The sequence below is a fragment of the Anopheles marshallii genome, chromosome 2 (assembly GCF_943734725.1).
Source record: "Anopheles marshallii chromosome 2, idAnoMarsDA_429_01, whole genome shotgun sequence".
In the NCBI taxonomy this organism is placed as follows: domain Eukaryota; kingdom Metazoa; phylum Arthropoda; class Insecta; order Diptera; family Culicidae; genus Anopheles; species Anopheles marshallii.
In genome coordinates, this window is record NC_071326.1 from 83,367,839 (window position 1) to 83,390,404 (window position 22,566).

A 22,566-nucleotide genomic window follows, 5' to 3' on the forward strand; every position below is an offset into this window, starting at 1 on the left:
GATTGTTTCGGCCGTACAACGACAGAATTGGGATGCCGGATGTGAGAAGGTGAGGATGCTCTGGATGCTGTTGCATTGCGATTTGGTTCCAGCAGTTAGAACACCGGTGAACGCTGGAACACAACACTGGAGTTGTTTCCCCAATTGTTACCTCTTAAAGAGAGAGAGAGACTCATTTTATTGCTGAATGAGAGAAAATTTGAGAGGAAAATAAAACTAAATAATACTCCGAAACAGGTGCATGGAGAGCAATACAGGCAACGGTAGACGGCGAATGAGCGATGTAAACAAACCCGGGGCAATTAAAGCACAGCGCGAAACGGAAAACAAACTGATGCTGTTGAGCGAGCGTGGCAGTGTTGCCAGATGTATCCAAAGCAGAACAAAAACATCCAATTTAATGATCTTTGTTATGGAACATTAATTTTAATTCTTTTCCCACTCTCTCGAGTCGTTCACAGTTTGTCATTTTATTTATTTATTTATTTACTTTTTTTTGGCTACATAGATGTCCTGCGAGGAGTAGGAGAATCGTGTAAAAAATGTTTATTGTTAGCTTGGAGGCGTGGAAGGGCAACAGTACGCGTGCTTTATTCTGTGCTTAGAATCTAGCTTTATGAGAGCATGAAAGAGAACTCGGTCAACGGTTGGAAGTCAAAAGGTTAGTGTAACACGATTTTAATTTTTGCTTTTCTTTCTTTAAGGTAATTTACGGTACAGTTGTAAAGTTTCTTGAAAACACTATGGAACTTTTGCTACTTTTGTTTTGTTTAGTTTGTGGAAAAGCAGAAAATATAGATTACAACTATTTGTTTGTAGCAATAACATCTTTAAATACTAACATACATTCCTTTTAAAAACAAGTTTAAAAATAACTTTTCTTCTTTTTGTTATGCTATATAAGCGCTATAATCGGCCGAGTACAATCGGCAATATACTATTACATTACATAAACATGCTTAAACATATAGAGTACAAATGTGTTATTAAACATGGAATAATATTAAAAAAATACTAAAAAAATACAAATTGGTATTGGATACTTCATTGAGAAAAATCATATGAAAGTGAAAACATACCACAGTAAATGGAGGCGCTTGGTGCTGCACAACTCCTCCACATGGTGACGCAGAGGTTTATCTCAGTTTCAGTTTAATCTGTGACAAGATTGGTGTATAATATTTCAAATCGGAAAAAATATTGTTGAGGCACCAAACACTATTCCAAATCAATCCTAGTTTTAATTGCAGAGTAAAACACCAAAGCACCATTTAAATAATGACTGTGCTAGTTCAACTACTACTCGAATGAACCATCGAGTGATCATACCTTTATCGCTCAATCCACTGCTAGTCATTAGTTTTCATGACACTCTAAAAAAGGTGATAACATCAGTCATCCCTTCCCAACCCGGCATCATGAGAATTAATGCTACAAAGTTTCTTGTCCCGTGGAAGGAAAGCCTATAACGGCTCGAAAAGTCTGCAGTTGATGATTTTTGTGTTTGTTTCGCTTACTTTTCTCCACATTGTTTCTTCTCGATGTTCCTAACATTTCGTTTAACGCAATACCGGATATCAGCTTAGCTTTTCCTTCCCTATCTTCCGCATCACCATCCAAAAGCGGCTGTGATGTGTTGGCCGGACGTACAAGGCTGGCATCACACACATTCGGCCGGGCTGATGACCTCGCTTTGTTGTGTATCTAACTCGATCTATGGTGAGAGTTTCGGAAAAATCGTCCATTTCCTTGCTCGATAGCAACGCTTTTCCTTTGTTCTAACATTATTACTCGATATGGTGTGTATGTATGTGTGTGTAAAAGTGTGTACGTGTGCTGGGCGTATTAACACGTGAAAAGAACCCGTTTCAATTCGAATCGAATAAACGACCGTCTTAACTCCGTTGAGTGCATTTGCAACCGATACGCCACTTGCCTTTTGGGGATGGAAATAAAGTATTAGATTTAGCTGGACACGAAGGATAAAACAGGTTTAAATCTGGTTTGTTTGCGCTTCAACGCGTTTGCTACATTTTTAACCGTACAGTGGCTTCACACATCGACAAATTGCTTTTTGCCAGTCCCTATCGATCGGTCCCTATCTATTCGGTGTGCAATCGTTTGCTGTCGATGGAACCAAACACAAAGCGTTCGAAAGCTACTCGAGCTACGCTTTAATCAGTCCATCTCAATTACGATCACCGGGAATCGTCCAATCGTACCAACAATAAATTGTTTCAATCGTTTACTAGCCTGTCCACAACGTCCGGAAAGCGTCCTTACGGCATTACGTACGTAACTGAGAAGCATGTTGAAAGGAAATGTTTGCCACATCACACCAATCGTAAATTAATTTTATCATTCTCGTCATCTGCTTCTGTCCAATTTTTAAAAACTTGTTTTTAGTTTTTTATGTAAGTAATTTGTAATATTAGTAAATAATTTTTGAGGAAATATTCAAAATTAATTATTTACTTCTATATGAACAAAGTAGAATTTACGTTGCATGACAGAAAATTAATAAAACCTGACATGTAAATTTTTTGTCCTAATAATATTAATAAGATTAACATTGAAAGAATTGGATAAACATTTAGTTTACATACTTTATTTTTCAATTCAATTTGCGAAGATAAATAAATATGCCAACTGTCTTTTAATTTTGAAATTCATTTCAAATTGATAACACGTCACGAAGTTCTTTATTGGACATATAAGAAAATTATGTAATAGCTTATATTATTTGTTAATATATATTACGTTTGATTCATATTTGCTTACTTAACCCATAAACCCGGTCCAGTCGAATTGCAACACCGGGAAATAGAATTAATTAGTAACATTCTTAAACAAGGTTCAACTCTCAACTGGAGCGAGCTCCGAGGAATTGTTGCGTTTGACCCATTTGGGAGTTGAAGTTTTGAAGATAAAGCTGGTCTGATTTTAGAGTAGGGAAAATAATTATTGTTGATAGATCTTGCTTCGTTCGTACTGGTTCGTTCGTTGTGAGGAAACTGAACGAACAGTACAGATTTGTCATTCTTTTGTCTCTCATCTAAATTCTGTCTCTCATAATTTCTCTCGTTCATGAACTTCGCTCAATCTACCGTTCCAGGTCGCTCACCAAATGTTCCTACATTCAACGAGCAGCTCTTTTAACCGGTCTTTCTAGGTTGCAGTTCGCTCAACCTGCCGCTTACACTTATCCACTACAATCCGCTTTAACTGCGTGAAAAATCGTTCAATCTGCGTTACGGGCAGTTCATCCTGCGTAGCAAACCGTGCACCGTACGAAATACAACCTGTAAAATTCGCCTAATTATTTTTACATTTAAATCATAACTCAACCATCCTTTCTGTATACATAGTGCATCTTGGCGACTTTTCGCAAACTATAGTAATATAATTAGACGAACGAAGTTCATTCGTTCACTTAAAAGAACTGATCGAACTGTGCAAGTTTAGTTCTTGTGACCCAACTCTTATCTGATTAAATCACGAACAGCCCTTTTTAGCCCAAAAAATGTTTAAAGAACCATATAGATAGATGAAGAAGATTTTTTTGCATTATTTTATTTTTTGCAAGACTCAGTTGGAGTAGAACTTCCCAAGAGATTTCCACGACAAACTTAAGACTCTGGAGTAAAGGAATGTCTTGAAATCCGAACAAAACTTCTACTGATCAAACAGAACATGTAAAGTCCACATAAATTTGCATTTCATCAACACCACACGAGATACCCCTGATTTTTTTATGACATATTTCACTCGAGATTCAACCTCATTGTTGTATCCCAAGAATTTGATTTATCTTGAGAGCAAAAAAAACTAAAATCACGTCCAACTTCATTATAGTTTCAATCCCGCCGCCCTTTCTCTTGCACACGCACAAACAGCTCACATACGGTAATAGATTAACCAACAAAACCTTCCCGAGTGCGACAAGCCACTCGGCACACACTACTAGCTACCGGGGTATATGCCTTCCGTGTCCTATCCGATGCAACCGAACCGAAGCTCCCGTTCATTTCCTACTCATTACGAGCTTATCTGCACACCACAGCACCTTTCCGACATCATTATCGCAGCATTACATATGCTGACGTGTTTGCTGTGGCGTCCGTTCCCTTCCATCAACCTACCACCAAACCGTAGAAAGTGGAGCGAGCGAATATGTTATCTGTCAATTTTTTCCTTCGTCCGTGTCTCCACGCGGCTATCCGTGCAGCAGGGCAGCTGTCCGTCGTTGCCTCGGATGTCTTCATTCAGGCGGGATGAGATTTTCAGCTAACAAATCCCGAACAAACTACAAGGTTGAACCAAGCGATAACATATTTCTTCACCTGTCTCATTCACCTCCCAAGAGGGACAGGCAGCAGGACTGCTTCCCAGCCTTCCGATTTGTGGTGTTTTAGTGAATTTCTTACACCCATACACCCCTTCTGCCTGCTGATGAAGTGTTCACCTTCGTTTAGCACCAACTCAAACACCCCACATAAAGCATGCCGGAAACTTTTCACACACCATTGGCACAATTGGCTGAGGATGGTTCGGTTTGGTCGCAGGTCGCAGTGGGAATGCAAATGATGCATTGCACGATTGGTTTATTTATTGGTGGTATGAATCAATTGGGTAGATTTTTGCTGGGGAAAAAAAGGAGCAGAATTACCATAACTGGCAGTGTCTTTGGACCACTGGTACGGTGGGATGGTTGGAATTTCACACTGGCTAAAAATTATTATTCATTCTAATGGAATGTAATAAATTTAAAGTTTTACGTAAAATGTTCTTAACAACATTTTTTAAAGTAAAAATTGTACAAAATATTAGAAATTCAACATTGTATCTTTGCGAATTTGCTTATGCATTATGTATCCTTTCTGCGCGTCCCATAGTCCAATGGCACTACCGAAGCAGATCCCATATCATCTTCATCCGACAGTGACCAAATCCGACATATGCCACAAGGGGAGCCATCAACAATAACCTACTGCCAGCGAGGGAAAAGGCTTCAGCCTCCCCCAAAACCGCCAGGAAAAACCATGGACTGTGATAAGAATGAAAAATGATTCCTTCCAACTAAGCGAAAAACTTTGCATGACGCGCACGAGGTACGACCAGAAGCACCCAGGAAACCAGAAGCACTGCCCCACCCTGTGGCAGTACGTTTCTTTCCTTCTCTTTTGGGGGGGGGGGTGATTTGACGATGGAGAATGCGAACAAAAAAGAAAACGAAAGCAAACCCCTAACAAGACGCACAAGAATGAACCATTAGACATCATAAATCCATCCGTCCGCGGGCTCAGTACGATGAAGTGACGAAGCACGTGCCTTCATCGGTGGCGTTTGACACATTTGTGCAGAAATCTTCGAAGACGGCGCTGTCGAACGGGGACAACCATTTGGTCTATCACCGACGGCACTTTGGGGCCTTAAAGCGGGGCACGGTGGGTGAACGGGAGCCAGACACGTATGCCTGAAAGCATGCCTGTCAAACTGCATCACCGTTCGTGTGCATGCAGTGTCGCGATGCATACCGGTTGGTACGGTGACGGATATGGTGGAAAAACTACCTTCACACATCGAGGCGGCAACGTAAAAGTACATCATCGGTGCCATATCAACGCCTGCGTGGGGTGGTAAAGGTGGTTAGGTGGGAGTAATGCACGCGTTGCAACCTGGGATTGTTTTACCGGTAGTGACAACAATTCATTTTCCTTAAAATAGGGCACAGCGAAGCAGCGAAACGATCAGGCAACTAATTTGCACGAGGCAAGCAGCGCATTGCATAACGCTAGGCGCAAGCGATGTGAATGTAGTTATTTACGGAATGGAATAAACGATGTCGGGGGAAAATGTTTCAGATTGTTTCCTTTTCTTTATTACCTTTCAACAAAATATAAGAATAAACAAGTAAATAAATAAGCTAAAGAAGTAATGGCAATGCAATTATGTATTTGTCAGACACTATGCCTGCGCCTGTGTTCTTTACCTGGTGAAAATGTTGCCTCAAAGTTGTTGTCATCCATTAAACATGACTTTTGGTTCATCTGGTTAATGATTTTACGATTTTTTTCTTGACTTGGGTATTCTTTGTCGATCTTTACTTTTTACCTAAAAGCTAATACCAGGACTTTTATATTATATTTATTTTATTAGAATTCTAGCATTTGTTCACATTTTCGGTAAAAGAAGGGTACTTTTTTATATTTCATTTTCATAATGTTGTTTTTTTACATTCTGAAAATGTTTATTCACCGCAGAACATATAATTTTCTTAGCAAAAAAAATATAAGAAAGTACAAAAAGCTGTAATACTAGAAAAGTAGTAAGTTATATCATACAAATATAAAGAAAAAAGATGAATATTAATATAACACTCAATGTGTTAAAGCAAAATTAAAGCAAGCGGATTAAACCAATTGAAAAAATACACAACAATAAACGAACTAGAATAATGAACAAGTAAAATCAGTGTAACATGGAATCAATTCGATGAATTAGTGAAACATTGATTTATTTAATTTTAATAATAAAAATAATTATATTAACATATCGTTTACCTATTTCTGGATTGCATTGCCATTAAAGACCTTGAAAAAGCAATGTTCATGAGCCGTACGGCATCATTTTGATTAAATTCCTTGAACCATCTCCAAACCATCTATTTCCTCGGTGCACCGATACGTTGCCTCATGCTAATATTTCTTTCGTAGGTACTTTGACGTCGAAATTTACACCGAACATACAAACTTTTAATTGTAACATTACCCGACCCAGGCGTTCGGTGCCGCTAACAGCTACCTACCCCAGCTCAAATATCACCATCTTGAAGCTCATTTCCATAATTCCGGGCCGTAGCATTTCCGGGCCATATATATTGTGCGACGATGTCCTACAACTTGCACCATTACCGAAACCGTATCCTGACCGATCTATTCCCGACCCGTTTTCGGGACTGACGCTGGAACAGATTTTCAAATTTCTCACTGTTGTAAGTCGCAAACCCGGCGGCCTCCGTCCTACATATCACATCGCACCACATCAAATCCCAAGGATTGGCGTTTTCTTTTTGCAGCGGGCCAAAGAAGAGAAAGTCCTTAAGTGCAAATTTAATTCATCGTCGGCCGGGTGGTAAGTGTTCCACTGAGCATCATGTTTCCGGTGTAACTTCATTCCGTTGACAGCGAATTTGGCGAGGCGCAAACGCGGGTAACGGGCTAACCATTTCGGGGCATTACCGACTGGTGGAATGTCATCCTAACGAGCGTTATTCGGCGAAACGATTTATTAAGATAATTTATGGTCGTACGAAGATTCCATGGCCAGCTCGAATCGCCGACATTGGAGTATCATAAGTGAGGAAGGGCTCCATGTCACATACAAGCGCGTACACACACACACACACACTAGTTTCCAGTACATTGGAAAGGATCGGAGGAAAATTCCGATTATCATTCACTTTGTATTCATTTCAGATTTCACAGAGAATCAGAAGAACTAAATGAGCTGCTTGAATGTCCTCGACTCTCGCGTATGTTGCAGCCGAAGATGGATGCAGACGGTGTTCATTAAAATGCAGCAATCCGGCACAACTTGGACGTCTTCATTCAACACTCTACGCTTTTAATTTGAACATTTCCTTACTGTCTTTAACGCCACTTGGTGAAGACATTGTTCAACACATAGCAACTTAACCAAGACGCTTAGGAATGAGAGTTGGTTTCTTTGCACCATGATTATGTGTCCCATCAATTCGGCTGCCTGATACGATTCTGGCCATTACAATGAAAGCATCGTTGCGAGGAATTTAATCCTACCGTTTACACCGGACAGATAATCAACTTTACAATTGAGAAGGTAACTGATTCCAGTCCCGTGCCATCAGTCCCTTTACGGTTTCATTAAACCATTAGCACCTTGAAATGATCCAACTATTTAGAATATCAAAACCATTCAAAGACGTATAAAACTGGCCTTCCGCACATCAAATGGGTCAAATAATTGCCTGATATCCTATCCTGAATAGGGATTGGAACTGAAGCCACCTTGCAGTAGGCTATTTGAAATCGATTTATCGAACACTTCAGACTTCGGAAAGATGCTCATCAAGGCGAGATTTAATTCAAGATTAATCGATTTTTACACATTGCAATTACCATGACACTTGTCTAGATGCTTTGTGCTCTTTAGTGGTACAACAATCTCAAAAGGTTCAGACCTGTCATTTCAGGCCTTTCTTTGTTTTATATATCCGTAAAGGGTCTTTTAATTTGAACTATAGAAGTATTATACTATTATAATTAAAGTAATATAATTATAGTATAATTAACGAACAAACGAAGCAATTTACATTAGTAGAGAAATATTCCGGATGATCCATTAATTCTGATCTGCCATAAATTTATCATTAGCTCCAGTAAAACATGCATTCCAAAAATGGTCGTTCTCTACTGAAGTACACTTAGTAAGACTTAATGTAAATATCATGTTACTTTACATGAGCGTTTAATGTGCTCACTTTATAGGATCTCTCATTGTAAGACTCTGGGCGTTTGCTTCTCTAGCCATGACTTGAAAAATCCATCTACATGTACTTACCATCGCAAAGATAAAATCAGGATTAAATGCATCCAAAGCGAGAAAACACTGCTATTTTCAAGAGCAAATAAAACACCAACTTCACTGTCGTTTACTAAACTTCCGCATTTTATCACGGTGTTTGTGCGCTATTGTCATGCACTGCCAAGTCGCATGCAATAAACCACGTTTTTTCGATATAAATCAATATACAACTTTGCTGTAATAAAGAACCGTTTTTTGTTGTTGTTGAATAACCAAGTCTGAACATATTCATCACAGCTTACCGGCAGGAAGCAAGGAATCAATTATTCACAGCAAAAGAATGACTGTCTTAATTGCCGGTCCTTACGACATCGCATAACCATCGGATTGTCCCAAAATAGTTCGCCCATAAACCATACGCAGGGCCAGGCTCATGTGATCAAGTTGTCTCGAAAGCAAACGTAAAGCATTCGGTTGTTTTATTCTTCAAGTGCATGCCTCCTTTCGACCTGTTGTTTCAACGGGGAACATAAATTGATAGCTCAAAGAACCGAGTCGCATATCGTACACGGCCGAGAGCAAAACGATATCGTTTTGCTGGAAAACCGGAAGGGCAAGTTTATGAACTCACTTTCGGTTTTATTTTTGTAGCAGATCTTTGTTCGCAGTTGTTGTTAGTATGCATGCAGAGGGAAAAATTCCCTAATGACCTACCTTACACGAACACGAAACATGAATACTGCTTCTTTTGTCACATAACACGACTAAATATTAGCAACGATTTTTTTTTATAGTAAAACGTTCCACAATAGAACGTTAAAGTGCCAAAGTTTATCACAGATGTTGCCAGATGATATCATAATAGTTCCACATAACAGTGCAACTTCAGATTTACGGTACAATATCCACTCATATCCAGAATGGTCCTTACCGTATCAACTGACACTTTTGTGGTATCATCTGATTTCTTTTATTTTGATTAATGCAATTACAAAATTTAAAAAAAATCGAGATTGGAAATCGCACACTTTAGATATTCAAACAATTGTCTTTTTTATTTTATTTATTCATAATTTCAGTCTGAGAGCGTTTATCTTATTATCCTTATTTTTTTATAATAAAATTTAAAAAAAAACTACAAAATGGCAGCACTGTGATGTGGAATAATAACGCAAATTACGAAACCATTGGACGCTCACTCGAGAAACACTCAAATGTACTTCTGCAAACTCAATTTACTTGTGATGAAACATGCTTCACCTTATTCATTCCACTGGACGTACCGGTCTTAATAACCTTACCACAGCCACGTTGGACCAAAGGGACAATATCTACTTTCAAAATCTTTTCACCAAACCATTCATCCTCATTTCGATTCGCCAACGTTCTTGCCAAACAGCGATTTGGTCAAACGAGGATGGCCACAATCGCCGGCTGTTGCCGTGCGGAAAGCGTTCACAGAGATTAATGAATTAACCTAAGACAAGCTGCTTATTTAAGAGCGTGAAAGCGAACGGTGTGGCAGTGAAAAATATGAACGCGTTCGTTCGGTACGTTAAAATGAAATGCCGGGGGAAAAAAAAGAAGCCCTACAAACTTACAAACACACACACACACACCCCCACAAACATCCAAAACCCGAAAGTCCGTACCGAGCATGAAAAGTCCATTTATTTTCCTTCCATACAAACACTGGTAACACGGGCTTCTTATCGACGCAAAACCACCAACCCGGATGGTGAGCATGGCAAAAAAGCATATTTTAGAGATAATGTTTCGGTTGGTGACCGGTGCAATGGAAAATCTTCCCCGCCCGTCCGCATCCTCCCGTCCGTGTCAATAAATTACTGAATCAAGTTTAGCGTGCCAGAAATTAGGAAGAGCATCCTAATAAGCTTAAGTAAGGATCGGTGCCTTATTGTAGCTGGACACCAGGGATGTACTGTTAAAGTGATTTAATGTCGTTTCTTGTAGGGGTGCGCATAATTTCGAACCGAAAGCATTCCTATTCTCACCAACTTCGCATTAGGTTGAATGAAGCAATCAAGCATCCGAAAAGTTATGCAACATGTTTTCGGGGAGAAGGATCCGGCTGGATAGCTGCCTGCTGTGGAACAATTAAGCTTAAAAGCTAATAAACACAGGGGATGGGACTGTACCACGAGCCGGGGGATCTGATAGCAGTTTGTATATTTATGAGGTTAGTACCGCATGCAAAGATCGGCAAACAATCGGATGAGCTTGAACGGCCTTGATCTACATTTTATTTGTGAAAGACAGCTACGAAAAACAGAAAACAACCCAATTTTCTATTGTAAACGAACACCTAACTACCTAGTTGGAGTGTAGACAAAACACACTTTGATTATGTTTCTTTCGTATCTGTACACTTCTCATTTGCATCAGTTGTATATTACTACCTACACTGTTTTGCTACAAAAAATAAAATAATTAAGGATAAGTTTTATAAAACAATACATCATGAAAATGATGACGATCCTCGGTCGTCAACCCAGCCTCTCCGGTCATCTTGCTCCAACGCTCCTTCGGGCTCCTTCGGGTTTTGCAAGTCGACTGTGGCGCCCTCTATCGGCAAATATCGCTACCTCGATCGGCTGGGTATAACAATCTCGGTCGGACTGTTTACATTTGTTAACAGAAGTCTTGAAGAGTAAATACAAGAATAAAAATTCCATTCTAATTCATGAACTCGGATTCAAATCATAAAAAGTAAATACATTTTCCATCTCAAAAATGAACACTAATCTGTTGTACGCGTTTTAATTTGATAAGTCGTAGTCCTCCTAAGTGTGAACGACTATTCGTCACTAATTAGTCCTAGGTGAAAAACCTCACCTATCAAAGCCCAACCATCCAATCCCTTCATCCACTTTGTTTAATTCTAAACCAGTAGATAAACTTTTCTGAAGAATTCTGGTCAACTTCAACAGGCGTGCGATACGTAAACCCTGCAAATGATCTTCCAATATGAATGACACTTAACCCACCTCTTGTAACAATGGGAAAGATGAAAGTCTATCCCATGAAGTTGAGTGCTCAGCATTTAAGAAGCAGGAACATTAAAACTCGTTTCCCCAATGGGATAAAAATCGCAAAACACGCGTATCTGGTCAACGAAAGCATTTCACCATGCAAAACAACATAACATACAACATGCATGCAACGTAAAGCATAACGAACCAATGCTCCCGCTTTGTGGTTCCGTGGCACAAATGAACAGTGCAAACCAGTTCGACAGAATTTTGATTACATGTTTTCCATCATCCGGTGTTGCTTTCGACTCAGATATTCATCAATTCTAAGGCAATATCCGTCCGGATTACACCGAATCGAATACCCAGATGCCAGGCGCAGAAAAAAGGACTTTCGTTCATTCACGAGCAGGTTGAAAATTAATTTCACAAACGACTCAATGCTTCTGGGGAGGGGAGGGCGGCTTTCTCTCTTTCCCTTTTGTCCTTCTCTTTTGATGCGATGGTCTTTCACCAAAAGTTCAATAGATTTCTCTTTGTGTCTGTTTGGAAAAATTCGCTACAAACGGCTCAACACATGCAAAAAAAAGGAAAAACCACCACCACCGACGACAGATAGATTGAAGTCCGGTAGTTTTCGGTGGTTCGTGCCCGATATGCACCAGAATCGGTTGGCGGTTGGCAAAATTTGCCTGTTTGTTGTTTGCATTTCATTTTTCCACCCGACCATACGGTTACCGTGTCCTCCTCCCCCCCCACCCCCGTTCCGTATCCGGAATTGGATTGCTTTCAATGGTTTCGATAACGATTGGGATAGGTTCGTGACGGGAATGTTTAAATATTTGAACCGTGCCCGTCCCGTTGTGGCGGCCACTACGGCCACACCGGTGTGTGGATGTGTAAATGTGGTTATGGAGGCGGAGGTGGTGCGGGTTTGGGGATGCACCCTCCCGTGTGGAGCTGGCTGTGGGTTGATTTGGAAAATTACAATTGCGTTGGGAAATCCGAACGAAGAAAAAAAAAACACACACACACAGACGAAGGAAAACCAGGGAAATGTGGGGAGGGGGGAATTGTTTGCGAATGTATTTGTAGCGCGGGAATGTCCTGCTAGTTCGATCAACGGGAAATAGCCATCCGTATAATCGATGGGTACGATTTGGATCTCCCTGGTAACGTTGAGGCTGGATGGCGTTGGTTTCGTTCGCTGCTTCCAGGAAAATTTGTAGCGTTGACATATGTTTTGCTAAACACAACAATCATTGATTTTGGGTGAAGGGGGACCAATGTGAAGGAATGCCGATTTTGAAATGTAAAAAATATATTTAAAATTGTACATGTAATCAATTTGGTTTCGATAGTTTTTTTTCTGTACTGGGATTTTTGTGTTGTCTGCACAAAATGAAATAAATTGAAACAGAATATTTATATCAACGGCAGGCAATTTTACTAAATTAATTTTAATACGAAAAAGGGTCACTACGGAAACAATCATGTGACTGCGCTCGATGATTTGTTCATACGTTAAGCTACATACCGGAGGAACGTGAGGCTCTTATGTGTCCACTGGACGTTTTTAGTGTCAACAGTGTGGCTTTAATAATAACCTCTCCCTTCTGAAGAAAAATTAGAGCGATCTAATTCTATACTACAGCAGCAGGTGACCATTAAGCACTGCCAAGACTAAAGATGAAGAACGAGAAACCCAGAGATATCCAGTATCTACGACTCTGAAAACATTTTACATTGGACAAGGTCTTTAACTCGTTGAAGATCGACAAAGATCCCGGCAGTTTGCTCCTTGGCAATTAGTAGTGATGTGCGATAAAACCCCAAAGTGTCTTCGGAATATCCAGTTTACATCATAAAGAATCTCATGAATGTATGACCTTCTTCTTATGTACTGACCTAGTCTGATCCATCATGCCAAAAGCTCACCGGAGATAAACGATCATCAACTCTCAACAGAGGTCCAACCATCAGAACATCATTGGCCGAACTTCAAACGAAGCTCGAAGCGAAGAATTTGCTCCAAAAATTATTTTAGCCGGGTTAAACTGATCACCATAAAACATGGAAAACTGAACATCTTGTCAAAACCCGATGATATTGAGGTTTGACAGCATTGAGGTTGACGAACCATCTTAAGGTAGTGTTGTTTATAAACTTCTCTACGCTTAACACTTCGTCACGAAGGTCGAAGCTGGGATTATATAACAGGTCGGCTGAAGATTGTATGACCTATTGGATTTAAAGGCAAAACACATTTTTTTCATTATTGAACATACATCCCTTCAAGAGTGATGAACCGATTATAGCGACTTTTCGATACCTTTTTTATTGCACGATTTGTTTTTTGCCTCAAAATAGGCCTCAGTTCATTCGAAGAAAATTTCTTCACTCAATTCAATTCTTTTTGAGCTCTGAGAACAGCAAATAGTCGCTGGGAGGCAGGTCTTGCGACCACGGGTGGGTGGGGAAGTAATTCGTAGCCCAATTTATGGGCTTTATTTATAATTTAATATAATTTATTTATATTCGTAGCCAACCATTATTTTCACTAATCTCAATCAATTGTTTTTAATCGCTATTCGAAATGCGAAATGCCCATTTAGCGCCTGATGGTATGCAATGCTCTTTTTGCAAGTTTGTTTGACTTTCAAGACTTTAACACAAGAAGCGACTTTTAAGCCAAATTGCCTACCTTTTTTACTGTTTATAATTAACATCGTATGGTTAAATGAGACAAAACCCTCAAATGTCATCGATGTTTCTTTCTCAAAATGTTGCAAAATGCATTCAAATTATTCATACGCTTCCTCGAGTCGAATTCATTTGCAAGTATATTTATTTAGAAGCTATTTTAACCGCAAGAGTCTCATCTTTTTGCAAACCCCCACTCTTTACAACATTGGCCCATATGGGCACGAGCACAACCTGCAATGTGACAGGAAAATCTCCCCGATCATCTCCAACGATTTGTGCATAATGATATCCTCTCCGGTGTCAAGTGAAGCACTCCCGGTGTCAAGTGACAGCTCCCGCTCGCCCCAAACGGTTTCCTTTATCGGTTTCAATTCCAATCATCTCAACACCCAGTCCGGAAAGCTCCGCCACGCCTCTACAACTCAAATTTGACTAACCCCAAGTTACACCGGCAGATGGCGCTCACGCTCTTCAACGACCTCCAAAAACCTCATTCCCCCACACAGGGTTTGCAACTCAGAAGCAAGCAGACGGACTACGGGTAGACAAACACTGGGCACTGAAGCACATTCGGTCAGCCATCCAATTTGGTATCTCTCGTTCGTTTTGACGTTCTCTGCAGGGCTGCATGGGTTGAGTTGGTTGGACTGCATTTATTTACTTTTTGTACTTTCACACATCGTCCTTTCTTGCTCGGGGGCTCCCACCTCAGCCCTTTCCCTCACTGTAATGGACACTGTGGCTCAGCGTACTCCGAGATACGGACAACAACACACGAAACAGCCCGAATGTGTACCGTCTGCAGTGGGTGAGGGTTAATTTAAAATGTATGCTCCAGTACGTTTACACATTCTTCAGTTTAAAGTTTGTTTTCACTGTCTTCTCCGCCGGTCGCTTCACCTTTTTATTCGGCTGTCAATGTCTGTCATGTGTTTCTTGCACATTGTAGCACGGCGCTACGGTTTGGTAAGTGTCGTCCGCCGGCTCGTTACAGCGCGTCCTGCTTTTGCTGCTGCGGTGTATTTGTCGGCCGAAGATTTATCCTCCTTTTCAGATAGGACAACAGGGAGTCTTATTATTTTTCGGTCTTGTTTTTTTTTATTTTTTTTTTGAGGGGAAAATTGTGAAAAATTCCAATTAAAAAACTTTGCTGGTCTACGTTCACGTCTACGGTTGGAATGATGCAGAGCAGAGCGAAACGAAACGTTGAGTTCGGATTGGAGCGTCACGAGAAGCAGTGCTTCGGCAAGTGTCAAAAGTAATACTAATTCCATCCCAAACCATTAACCCTCCAGCGAAACACGACCGGGGAAGGGGGGTAGGGGCCTGCCTGGGTGCCAGTGCATCGTGATGGGAAATCAGCGGGACAATAATCACCCGAAAAGCTGTACGCAATTTCTTGTCAGTTTTTCGCACCCAGGTTTTCGCTTCCAGTCTCCGTTTCTTTATCAATCATTTTGGACGCCTTCCGTTCAATTGCCCGCGGCCGCTTGGTGGTGATTGTGTGCGAGATTTGCATTTGAATGGATGGAAAATTATTACCATCGAACGAAACTTTGCCCAGGATCAACATGGATCCGTCCATCAGCAGCAGCTAGATTTGTGCAATTAAATTTTCCGTTCCCAGTTCCGGGCTGCAGTTGGTGAACGTAGCACACGCTTCAAACAAAGTTTACTTGCACTTGAAAACAGAATCCATACGGAGTGAGGGCGGTGTGCGGGGGGGAACGGCCGGCGAGGAAAATAGGTAAAGTTTTCCACGATGAAATTGGTTAATTTTAGGGGGCAAACTATTGGTTGACGTTTGCTTTTGTTCGAGCATCACTTTGCTCGATTAATAAATTCGGGACCAAAAAAAATATAGCAATGAATTGCATGAATTGCACAGGAGCAGAAGATACAATTTAATTAAATTAAAGCACTTATGATACTGATTGTTATTTTGTATGTGGTTTTTCGAACAACCAGCGTGAAAACGTTGTGAGAATCAATAGAAAAGTACTTCGACGTTTGAATTAATTTAATTAACAATTTCACGGAAAGACAATTTCAACTGAATCGGTGTTTGCTGTCAAATGGTCGTAGAATGGTCAGGACGTATCGTTACATGACATAAATGGAGCGGTATTGCAGAAGTTGAAACTGAAAGGATCATAAATTTATCAATCTATAGACATATTGAAATCTTTGGAATCATTAAAGAATCATGTATCTCCAAAGATTTCTAACGATAACGACGGATTTATCCGAAATTTTGTTCATATTTAAATCCAAAAGAGATAAAAAATTTAAAAAAAATTGCATTCGACAAGTACTAGGAACTGTGAAATTCATTAATCCATAGATTTCCGAAAAATTCTGCCGTGTTTCGGTATTAGCAAAATGTTATATTAATAGAAAAAAAACACTTCAAAGTGACACTCCATATAGGTGTATTGATTTGAGGTTGGCAAAAAGATATACCTAATCTTCGATATACCTTCGAGTTTTTCATGCCAAATATAAAGTGCAAAGCTTTGTATGCAGTGATATACACAGCAAATTTACCATTACCTTTAAATAACCTTGAACTTATCGTGTAAGTTAAGAGTAAATTGAAGGTTAATTAAAGGTTGTTCAATAAGTTCGAATGTAATTTCAAAATTCGATTAAAAAAAATCTAGATAAAATTACAACATATCAGAGCCACAAGGGCAATCACGACTTGCATGGGAATTTTATCCGATATTTGACAATTACCGGCTTGAACTGGTCCAAATCCAATCCTGGTAGCTTGATGTCTACAAAGTTGTGTCTAAAAAGTCGATCAGGCCGTTCAGAAACCTGGTTTAAACCAAATTTCCGCAAATTCTGGCGCATTGTCCTCGTAAAGGTTTTGCATTCTAGAGACAACAACCAGCACCTAAAGCTAAGTGTTAAAGTAAGCTGCGTTGAATTTGGTCTTGTTTTTCAAAGAATACCAAAAAGCGGAGTGTCCGCGTTTGGAGACTGCCCCCCAAATAATTTCTGACAGATGCTCATATTAGTCTCTACCTTTTCCTTGTCTAGTGGAGTATACCTCTGGGCAATTTGTGTTTGGCAGTGAAGTGCACTAGCGCCGGCTTCATGATAAGACAACGAGGCTTCGTCAGCGTATTTTCCACGTGTTTGCACAAAACCTTTTCGTCGTGTTGTTGACGCGTGTAGGGTGACGCCATTTTATTTTTCAATTTTTTGAATAATTGGCATCGATTAAAAGGCACTCTTAACTACTATTACTATTAAATTTCAAGACCCCACGCCCTACGAGTTGTTAAATCGTCATTGAAATAAGGACAACAAAAATTATTCAAATTGCATACCTTTAGGCGTATATCCCAAAAAAGCTCACCCGTTAGTGAATGAGACAAAATACAGATCTGCAATTTAAAAATGTCTCTTCAAATTAGTAATGGAAGGCTCTATATCCAAGTATAGGAGAAGTAAATCAGTTCAACGACGCTTTAAGTATCAACTGGCAAAACCATCACTCACTGGCACACAATATGCACACCAACATATTTATTACAACCCTTATTGCTAGAAAAAAAACGCACATTACAGCTGTCCGGAAGGAATATATGCGTTCTTCCCATTCTCAAATCTGTGGATCTTCGTCCGTTAGCTTTACCAGCTTCTTGGACGCTTCCCACAACGCGTGCTGCCGGGCGACGTGCTGCACGCGCCGGTTCAGCTGATGCACCGTGCAGCCCCGGAAGTACTGGCCACTGATCGACTCCACGTCCGGCGACACCGTCAGATAGATGCTCGTCCGCGCACCTTCCTCCGGCGTCCGGAAGCACATCTGCACCGGCTTGAACAGTATGCTGAGCGGGAACGGTACGTTGCGCCAGATGCCGGTATCGATAACGCCCGGATGCAGACAGTTCGCCGTCACCTTCGTGCCCTGCAGGCGGCGGGCCAGCTCCTGCGTGAACATAATTTCCGCAAACTTGGACAGATTGTACAGATGGATGGGAAACAGCGAGAAGTAATTGACCGGGTTGATGCTGTTAATGTTGGCCGGGTTGAGTGACGCGAAGCGGTACAGCTTCGACGACACGATCACGATGCGGCCCTGGTCGGACCGCTTCAGCAAATCTATCAGCAGATGGGTGAGCAAGAACGGTCCGTAGTAGTTGGTCGCCATCGTAAACTCCAGCCCGTCCGGTGTCACCTTGTTGTTGAAGCCCTGGGCCACGCCGGCATTGTGTATCAGCACATCAATTACCGGCTCCGTGGCGACTACTTCCTTCGCAAACGCGCGCACCGACGGTAGCGAGCTGATGTCGATGTGCTTGATGAGCAGCTTCGTGTTTCCCGTTTCGGCCATTATTTCCTCTGCAAATGGGGCGTTAGTTTTAGTACATCGCATCTCTCACTTCACTTCGCAACGCAGCACACTCGATCTGGCGGAGGTTTGCTTCGGAAGCGTTTGCCACGGTGCGTTATTAAACTGAACATTCCAAACTGAAGCCAAAATTGTTAATTAGCAGCCAAACGAAGCGTTCGAATTTTGTAAATAAGCTTTGGATTAGTATGGAAATGTTTCAACCGTATGCTAAGTAGGATTTAATGCTTTTAAAATGTATTTTTATTTCAAAAACTCGTTTTGATCTCCAAAAGAAAATTGCCGTGTAAATGGTACTTCGTGTAGGAAGCTTTCCAAAAAGCTTTTCGTTGGTGAAATATTTCATCAATCGTGAGGTTAATAAAAGGAATTTTTAATCAATAATGAGATTACAAAACCCATCAAACTATTAATAAACTCGTTTATTACAACATTATTTTTGCATAAATAGTCGATAAAATCCTAAACACAGCAAATCCGATTGAATAATCTATTGAAAAACTGAACTGAGAGTTCATAGTGAAATTTTTCATGAAATTTTTCAACAGTGCTTGTGCAGTGTGTATCAACACATTGTTGTAATAATTTTATGTCAAGTGAAAGTAAAAGAGTTTTACTTTAATCGCATTTTAGTAGAATTTAAATGAAAAACGAGAAATAAATTTTAAAAAATATATCCTAACTAAACAATAAGAATGCGATGAAATTTTCGTGAATAATCCATCTGAAGAAAGTGATCATTAAGAGATGAATGTTCGGGAAATTTTGATATTAACCCACTAACCTATCATGTATTCTGCCGATTCATCTTACTTGTCCAATGAATAATGGAATTGTCAGCAAATAACTACTCAAAAAACAAACAAACAAAGCAGAAAACTAACAAATACCCCGTTCTTGATGAGTTTTAATAAGTGAATGCTTTCTTGCATGTCGCCGTAAAAGTAGGTTAGCGTAAAAACAAAACGTCAGCAAAGCGTAAAATGAAAAAAAAAACCATAAAACAATCACACGAACAAATGAAGCAGGTAATGCTAAAATTGACAATCAGCCAAAAAACGAACAGACACCGCAAACGAACGGGGTAAACATATCGTTCGCGCCGTACAAAAACCGCCTCGGTCAGTGACTTGTATTCGTGCCCGCGTAGACGACGGAGTAATATATTTATTCATCGAACACCGACCATCATGGGACGTTAAATGCTAGGAGGAAAAAAAAAACACTTAATGGAAGAACAACATGCCCAGCACGGACGGTGAATTTCTGGACGGCATCGGTTCCGACCACGCTTGGGCTTAGATTTTGGGATCACTCTCGGTAAGCTTGACGATCTTCGCCGACTCGTCCCACAGCTTGCGGGCCCTCTCCATGTCGCAAATGCCCGCGCTCAGGTTCGCCTCCTTGCAGTCCATGAAGTACTTGCCGGTGACGCCTTGCACCTCGTCCGAGCAGGCGAGATACAGTGACGTTTGCGCGCCCTCGGCATTCGTCTTGAAGAAGCTCTTGATCACGCGCATCGGCAGCGTCAGCGGGAACGGGACGTTGCGCCAGATGCCGGAATCGATCATGCCCGGATGCAGACAGTTGGCCGTCACGGACGTACCCTCGAGCCGGCGGGCCAGCTCGCGCGTAAACATAATGTTCGCACACTTCGACACGTAGTACAGGTACGCCGGCAGGCAGCCCACCGGGTTCAGATTGTCCAGGTTGACCGACGCGAAACGGTACAGCTCGGACGCAACCACCACGATACGGGCCGGCCCGGTACGCTTCAGCAGATCGATCAGCAGGTGTGTCAACAGGAACGGCCCGTAATGGTTGGTCGCCATCGTGAACTCGACACCGTCGACGGACTTCGACTTCCGGAACGTCTCCGCGAACCCGGCATTGTGGATCAGTACGTCCAGCTTACGCTCGGTCCGGAGCACTTCTGCCGCAAACTCGCGCACCGAACTTTGCGAGCTGAGGTCAAGCTTCAGCACGGTTACGTTCCGGTTGCCCGTTTCCTTCACTATCTCATCTGTGGAGCAAACAAAATCGGTGGTTTCATCGCTGGGTCTGGGGATACGCCTCCGTGAAGGTGTGGTAGATACACAAGCGGCCATTTTTTGTTTGTTTGCGCCTTTATACAAGTATGCCGGGCATGCACGTGCAGTAGAAGTGGGGAAAATGTTTGTACAAAAGCTTATCGGCTAGGCTGGAACGCTATTTCAGCTACGACGGCAGCGATCACTGGGCGGGTATATACAAGCGGATCGAGTTCGCGGTTCGAAAGAGAGGTGTACTAAGAAGAGTTTCGCTGCTGTACTAAAAACTACCTTCGTACCGACGATGTTAAACCACTAAGATTAGGTGATTGTCGAAAAATATCAAAGATATTCATGACAATTTTGTAGGGAAGCTTAGTGTCTAATGATATTACATACTAAATGAGTTAAAATGAGCTAAGTGTTCCAATTACTCCATAACCAAATTTTGCCATAAAGCACTAGCTGAAGATCTCCCCAGTCACACTACACACCACAGATTAACTTCGTCACGTTAGTATCGCTACACTAGCATAAAATGGTCCATCCTACCTTGGGCCTGCTTCGCCGTTTCCATGTTCCGGCAGGCCATAATGATGCGGGCACCTCGTTTAGCCAAATCGCGGGCAGTTTCCTTGCCGATGCCCGAGTTTGCGCCGGTAATGATCACCGTCTTGCCTTCCATCTTTCGCTGCACAAAATGGGATAACAAACGGAATTTTCAGAACAAACAGTAACGAAACAACCACCATGCGCCGCCCGTTACGTTCAATTGAACGTCAACCATCCTGCCCCTCCCCCCCTCCCCGGTCGGGAGCTAGTCGGTGCAGGTGGGGTTTTTTTTTCGCGGCCACCGCCACCACACTTTCACCGTTCGTAGTATGCTTACAGTGGAGGTAAAGTGGCCGCAGGTGAGGTAGAGGTAGTATTTGATTAGTGACAGTACGATCGCAACTCCCGTAACTACGGATGCTACCGCCGTCAGCGGATCGTTGAACCCGAGAGGCGACATTGTTTTGCTGTTTTACTTTTTTCTACAGTGTGTGGGGTAAGTAGGCTAGAAAAAAAATAAAATGAGAAAGATGGAGGCACACCGGAAAAGAGAAGAAATAGATTAGTACGAAGGTGTTGGATATACTTCTACTTAGCCCTACTTAGTGCTATTGGCCATTTTGGGGGTTTATCTGTACAATACAATTTCAATACACAAATACTCATGCATAACGAATGGCAGGAAATTAGTTTTGCTTTGTTATTTACAACGCATCAGTACCTGTGTGAGGCGGAAAATTTCGGTTCCGTTGTGTTTTATCTCTAATTAACTTTCCGATTTGGTTTTTTTAAAGTTACTATAATTACTATTCCAAAGGAAAACTGTTACCATACATCGCTAATTAATTATTTATTAATCGATTGATTGTATAATACTTAGATGAAACAAATAGCAAAACAAATTGCATATAAACAACAAATAATGTAAGTATTGTAAGTATGTTGAATAATTGTAACTAAAATCTGTACATAAAATTAAATAAAAAATCAAAATTATCAATGCACAAATCTAACTCAAAACATCCCAGCGTATGAAATTTTATACAGAAATTTAAAGAAAATTTTTATAGATTGATAACTACAGCTAGCAAACTCAAGTGTGCAGTTTGATTTAAAATTATTCCTGATGCTAATTTAAGAGTGTCTTTAGCGCCCAATAACACTTTGCGGGTCAATTTTGATAGTTTATTATGTGATTTGTAGAGTGCACAGTGCGGATAAAATCGTCAAAAATAAGCATTTTAAAGACTATTTTATATTACACGATTTTTAAAGGCATATTTTATAATTGATGATAAAATAGACAACCTTAAGAAAATGTGTTCGTGCAAAATTCGGAGAAAATAACGAA

General features: G+C 40.9%; 2 protein-coding genes across 2 annotated transcripts; both read right to left on the bottom strand.

The window, feature by feature from the left end:
* Positions 1-17,880: 17,880 nt before the first annotated feature.
* LOC128718711 (retinol dehydrogenase 14-like) lies at positions 17,881-18,657 on the bottom strand. Its single transcript, XM_053812331.1, has one exon. The coding sequence runs from the start codon at positions 18,655-18,657 to the stop codon at positions 17,881-17,883; it is 777 nt and encodes a 258-aa protein (XP_053668306.1).
* A 1,274-nt stretch (positions 18,658-19,931) lies between these two features.
* On the bottom strand, positions 19,932-21,675 carry LOC128719405 (retinol dehydrogenase 14-like). Its single transcript, XM_053813030.1, has 3 exons — positions 21,553-21,675; positions 21,216-21,354; positions 19,932-20,656 (listed from the first exon to the last, which is right to left on the bottom strand). The coding sequence occupies exons 1-3, from the start codon at positions 21,673-21,675 to the stop codon at positions 19,932-19,934; spliced, it is 987 nt and encodes a 328-aa protein (XP_053669005.1).
* Between the last annotated feature and the right edge of the window lie 891 nt (positions 21,676-22,566).

What these genes read in the sequence shown, in the direction of transcription:
- LOC128718711 (XM_053812331.1), bottom strand. Translation starts at nt 18,657, where the DNA reads ATGCGATGTACTAAAACTAACGCCCCATTTGCAGAGGAAATAATGGCC.
- LOC128719405 (XM_053813030.1), bottom strand. Translation starts at nt 21,675, where the DNA reads ATGTCGCCTCTCGGGTTCAACGATCCGCTGACGGCGGTAGCATCCGTA. An exon ending in GCGGCCACTTTACCTCCACT is followed by an intron (nt 21,355 to 21,552) that starts GTAAGCATACTA and finishes CATTTTGTGCAG; the next exon opens with CGAAAGATGGAAGGCAAGAC. An exon ending in AACGGCGAAGCAGGCCCAAG is followed by an intron (nt 20,657 to 21,215) that starts GTAGGATGGACC and finishes TTTGCTCCACAG; the next exon opens with ATGAGATAGTGAAGGAAACG.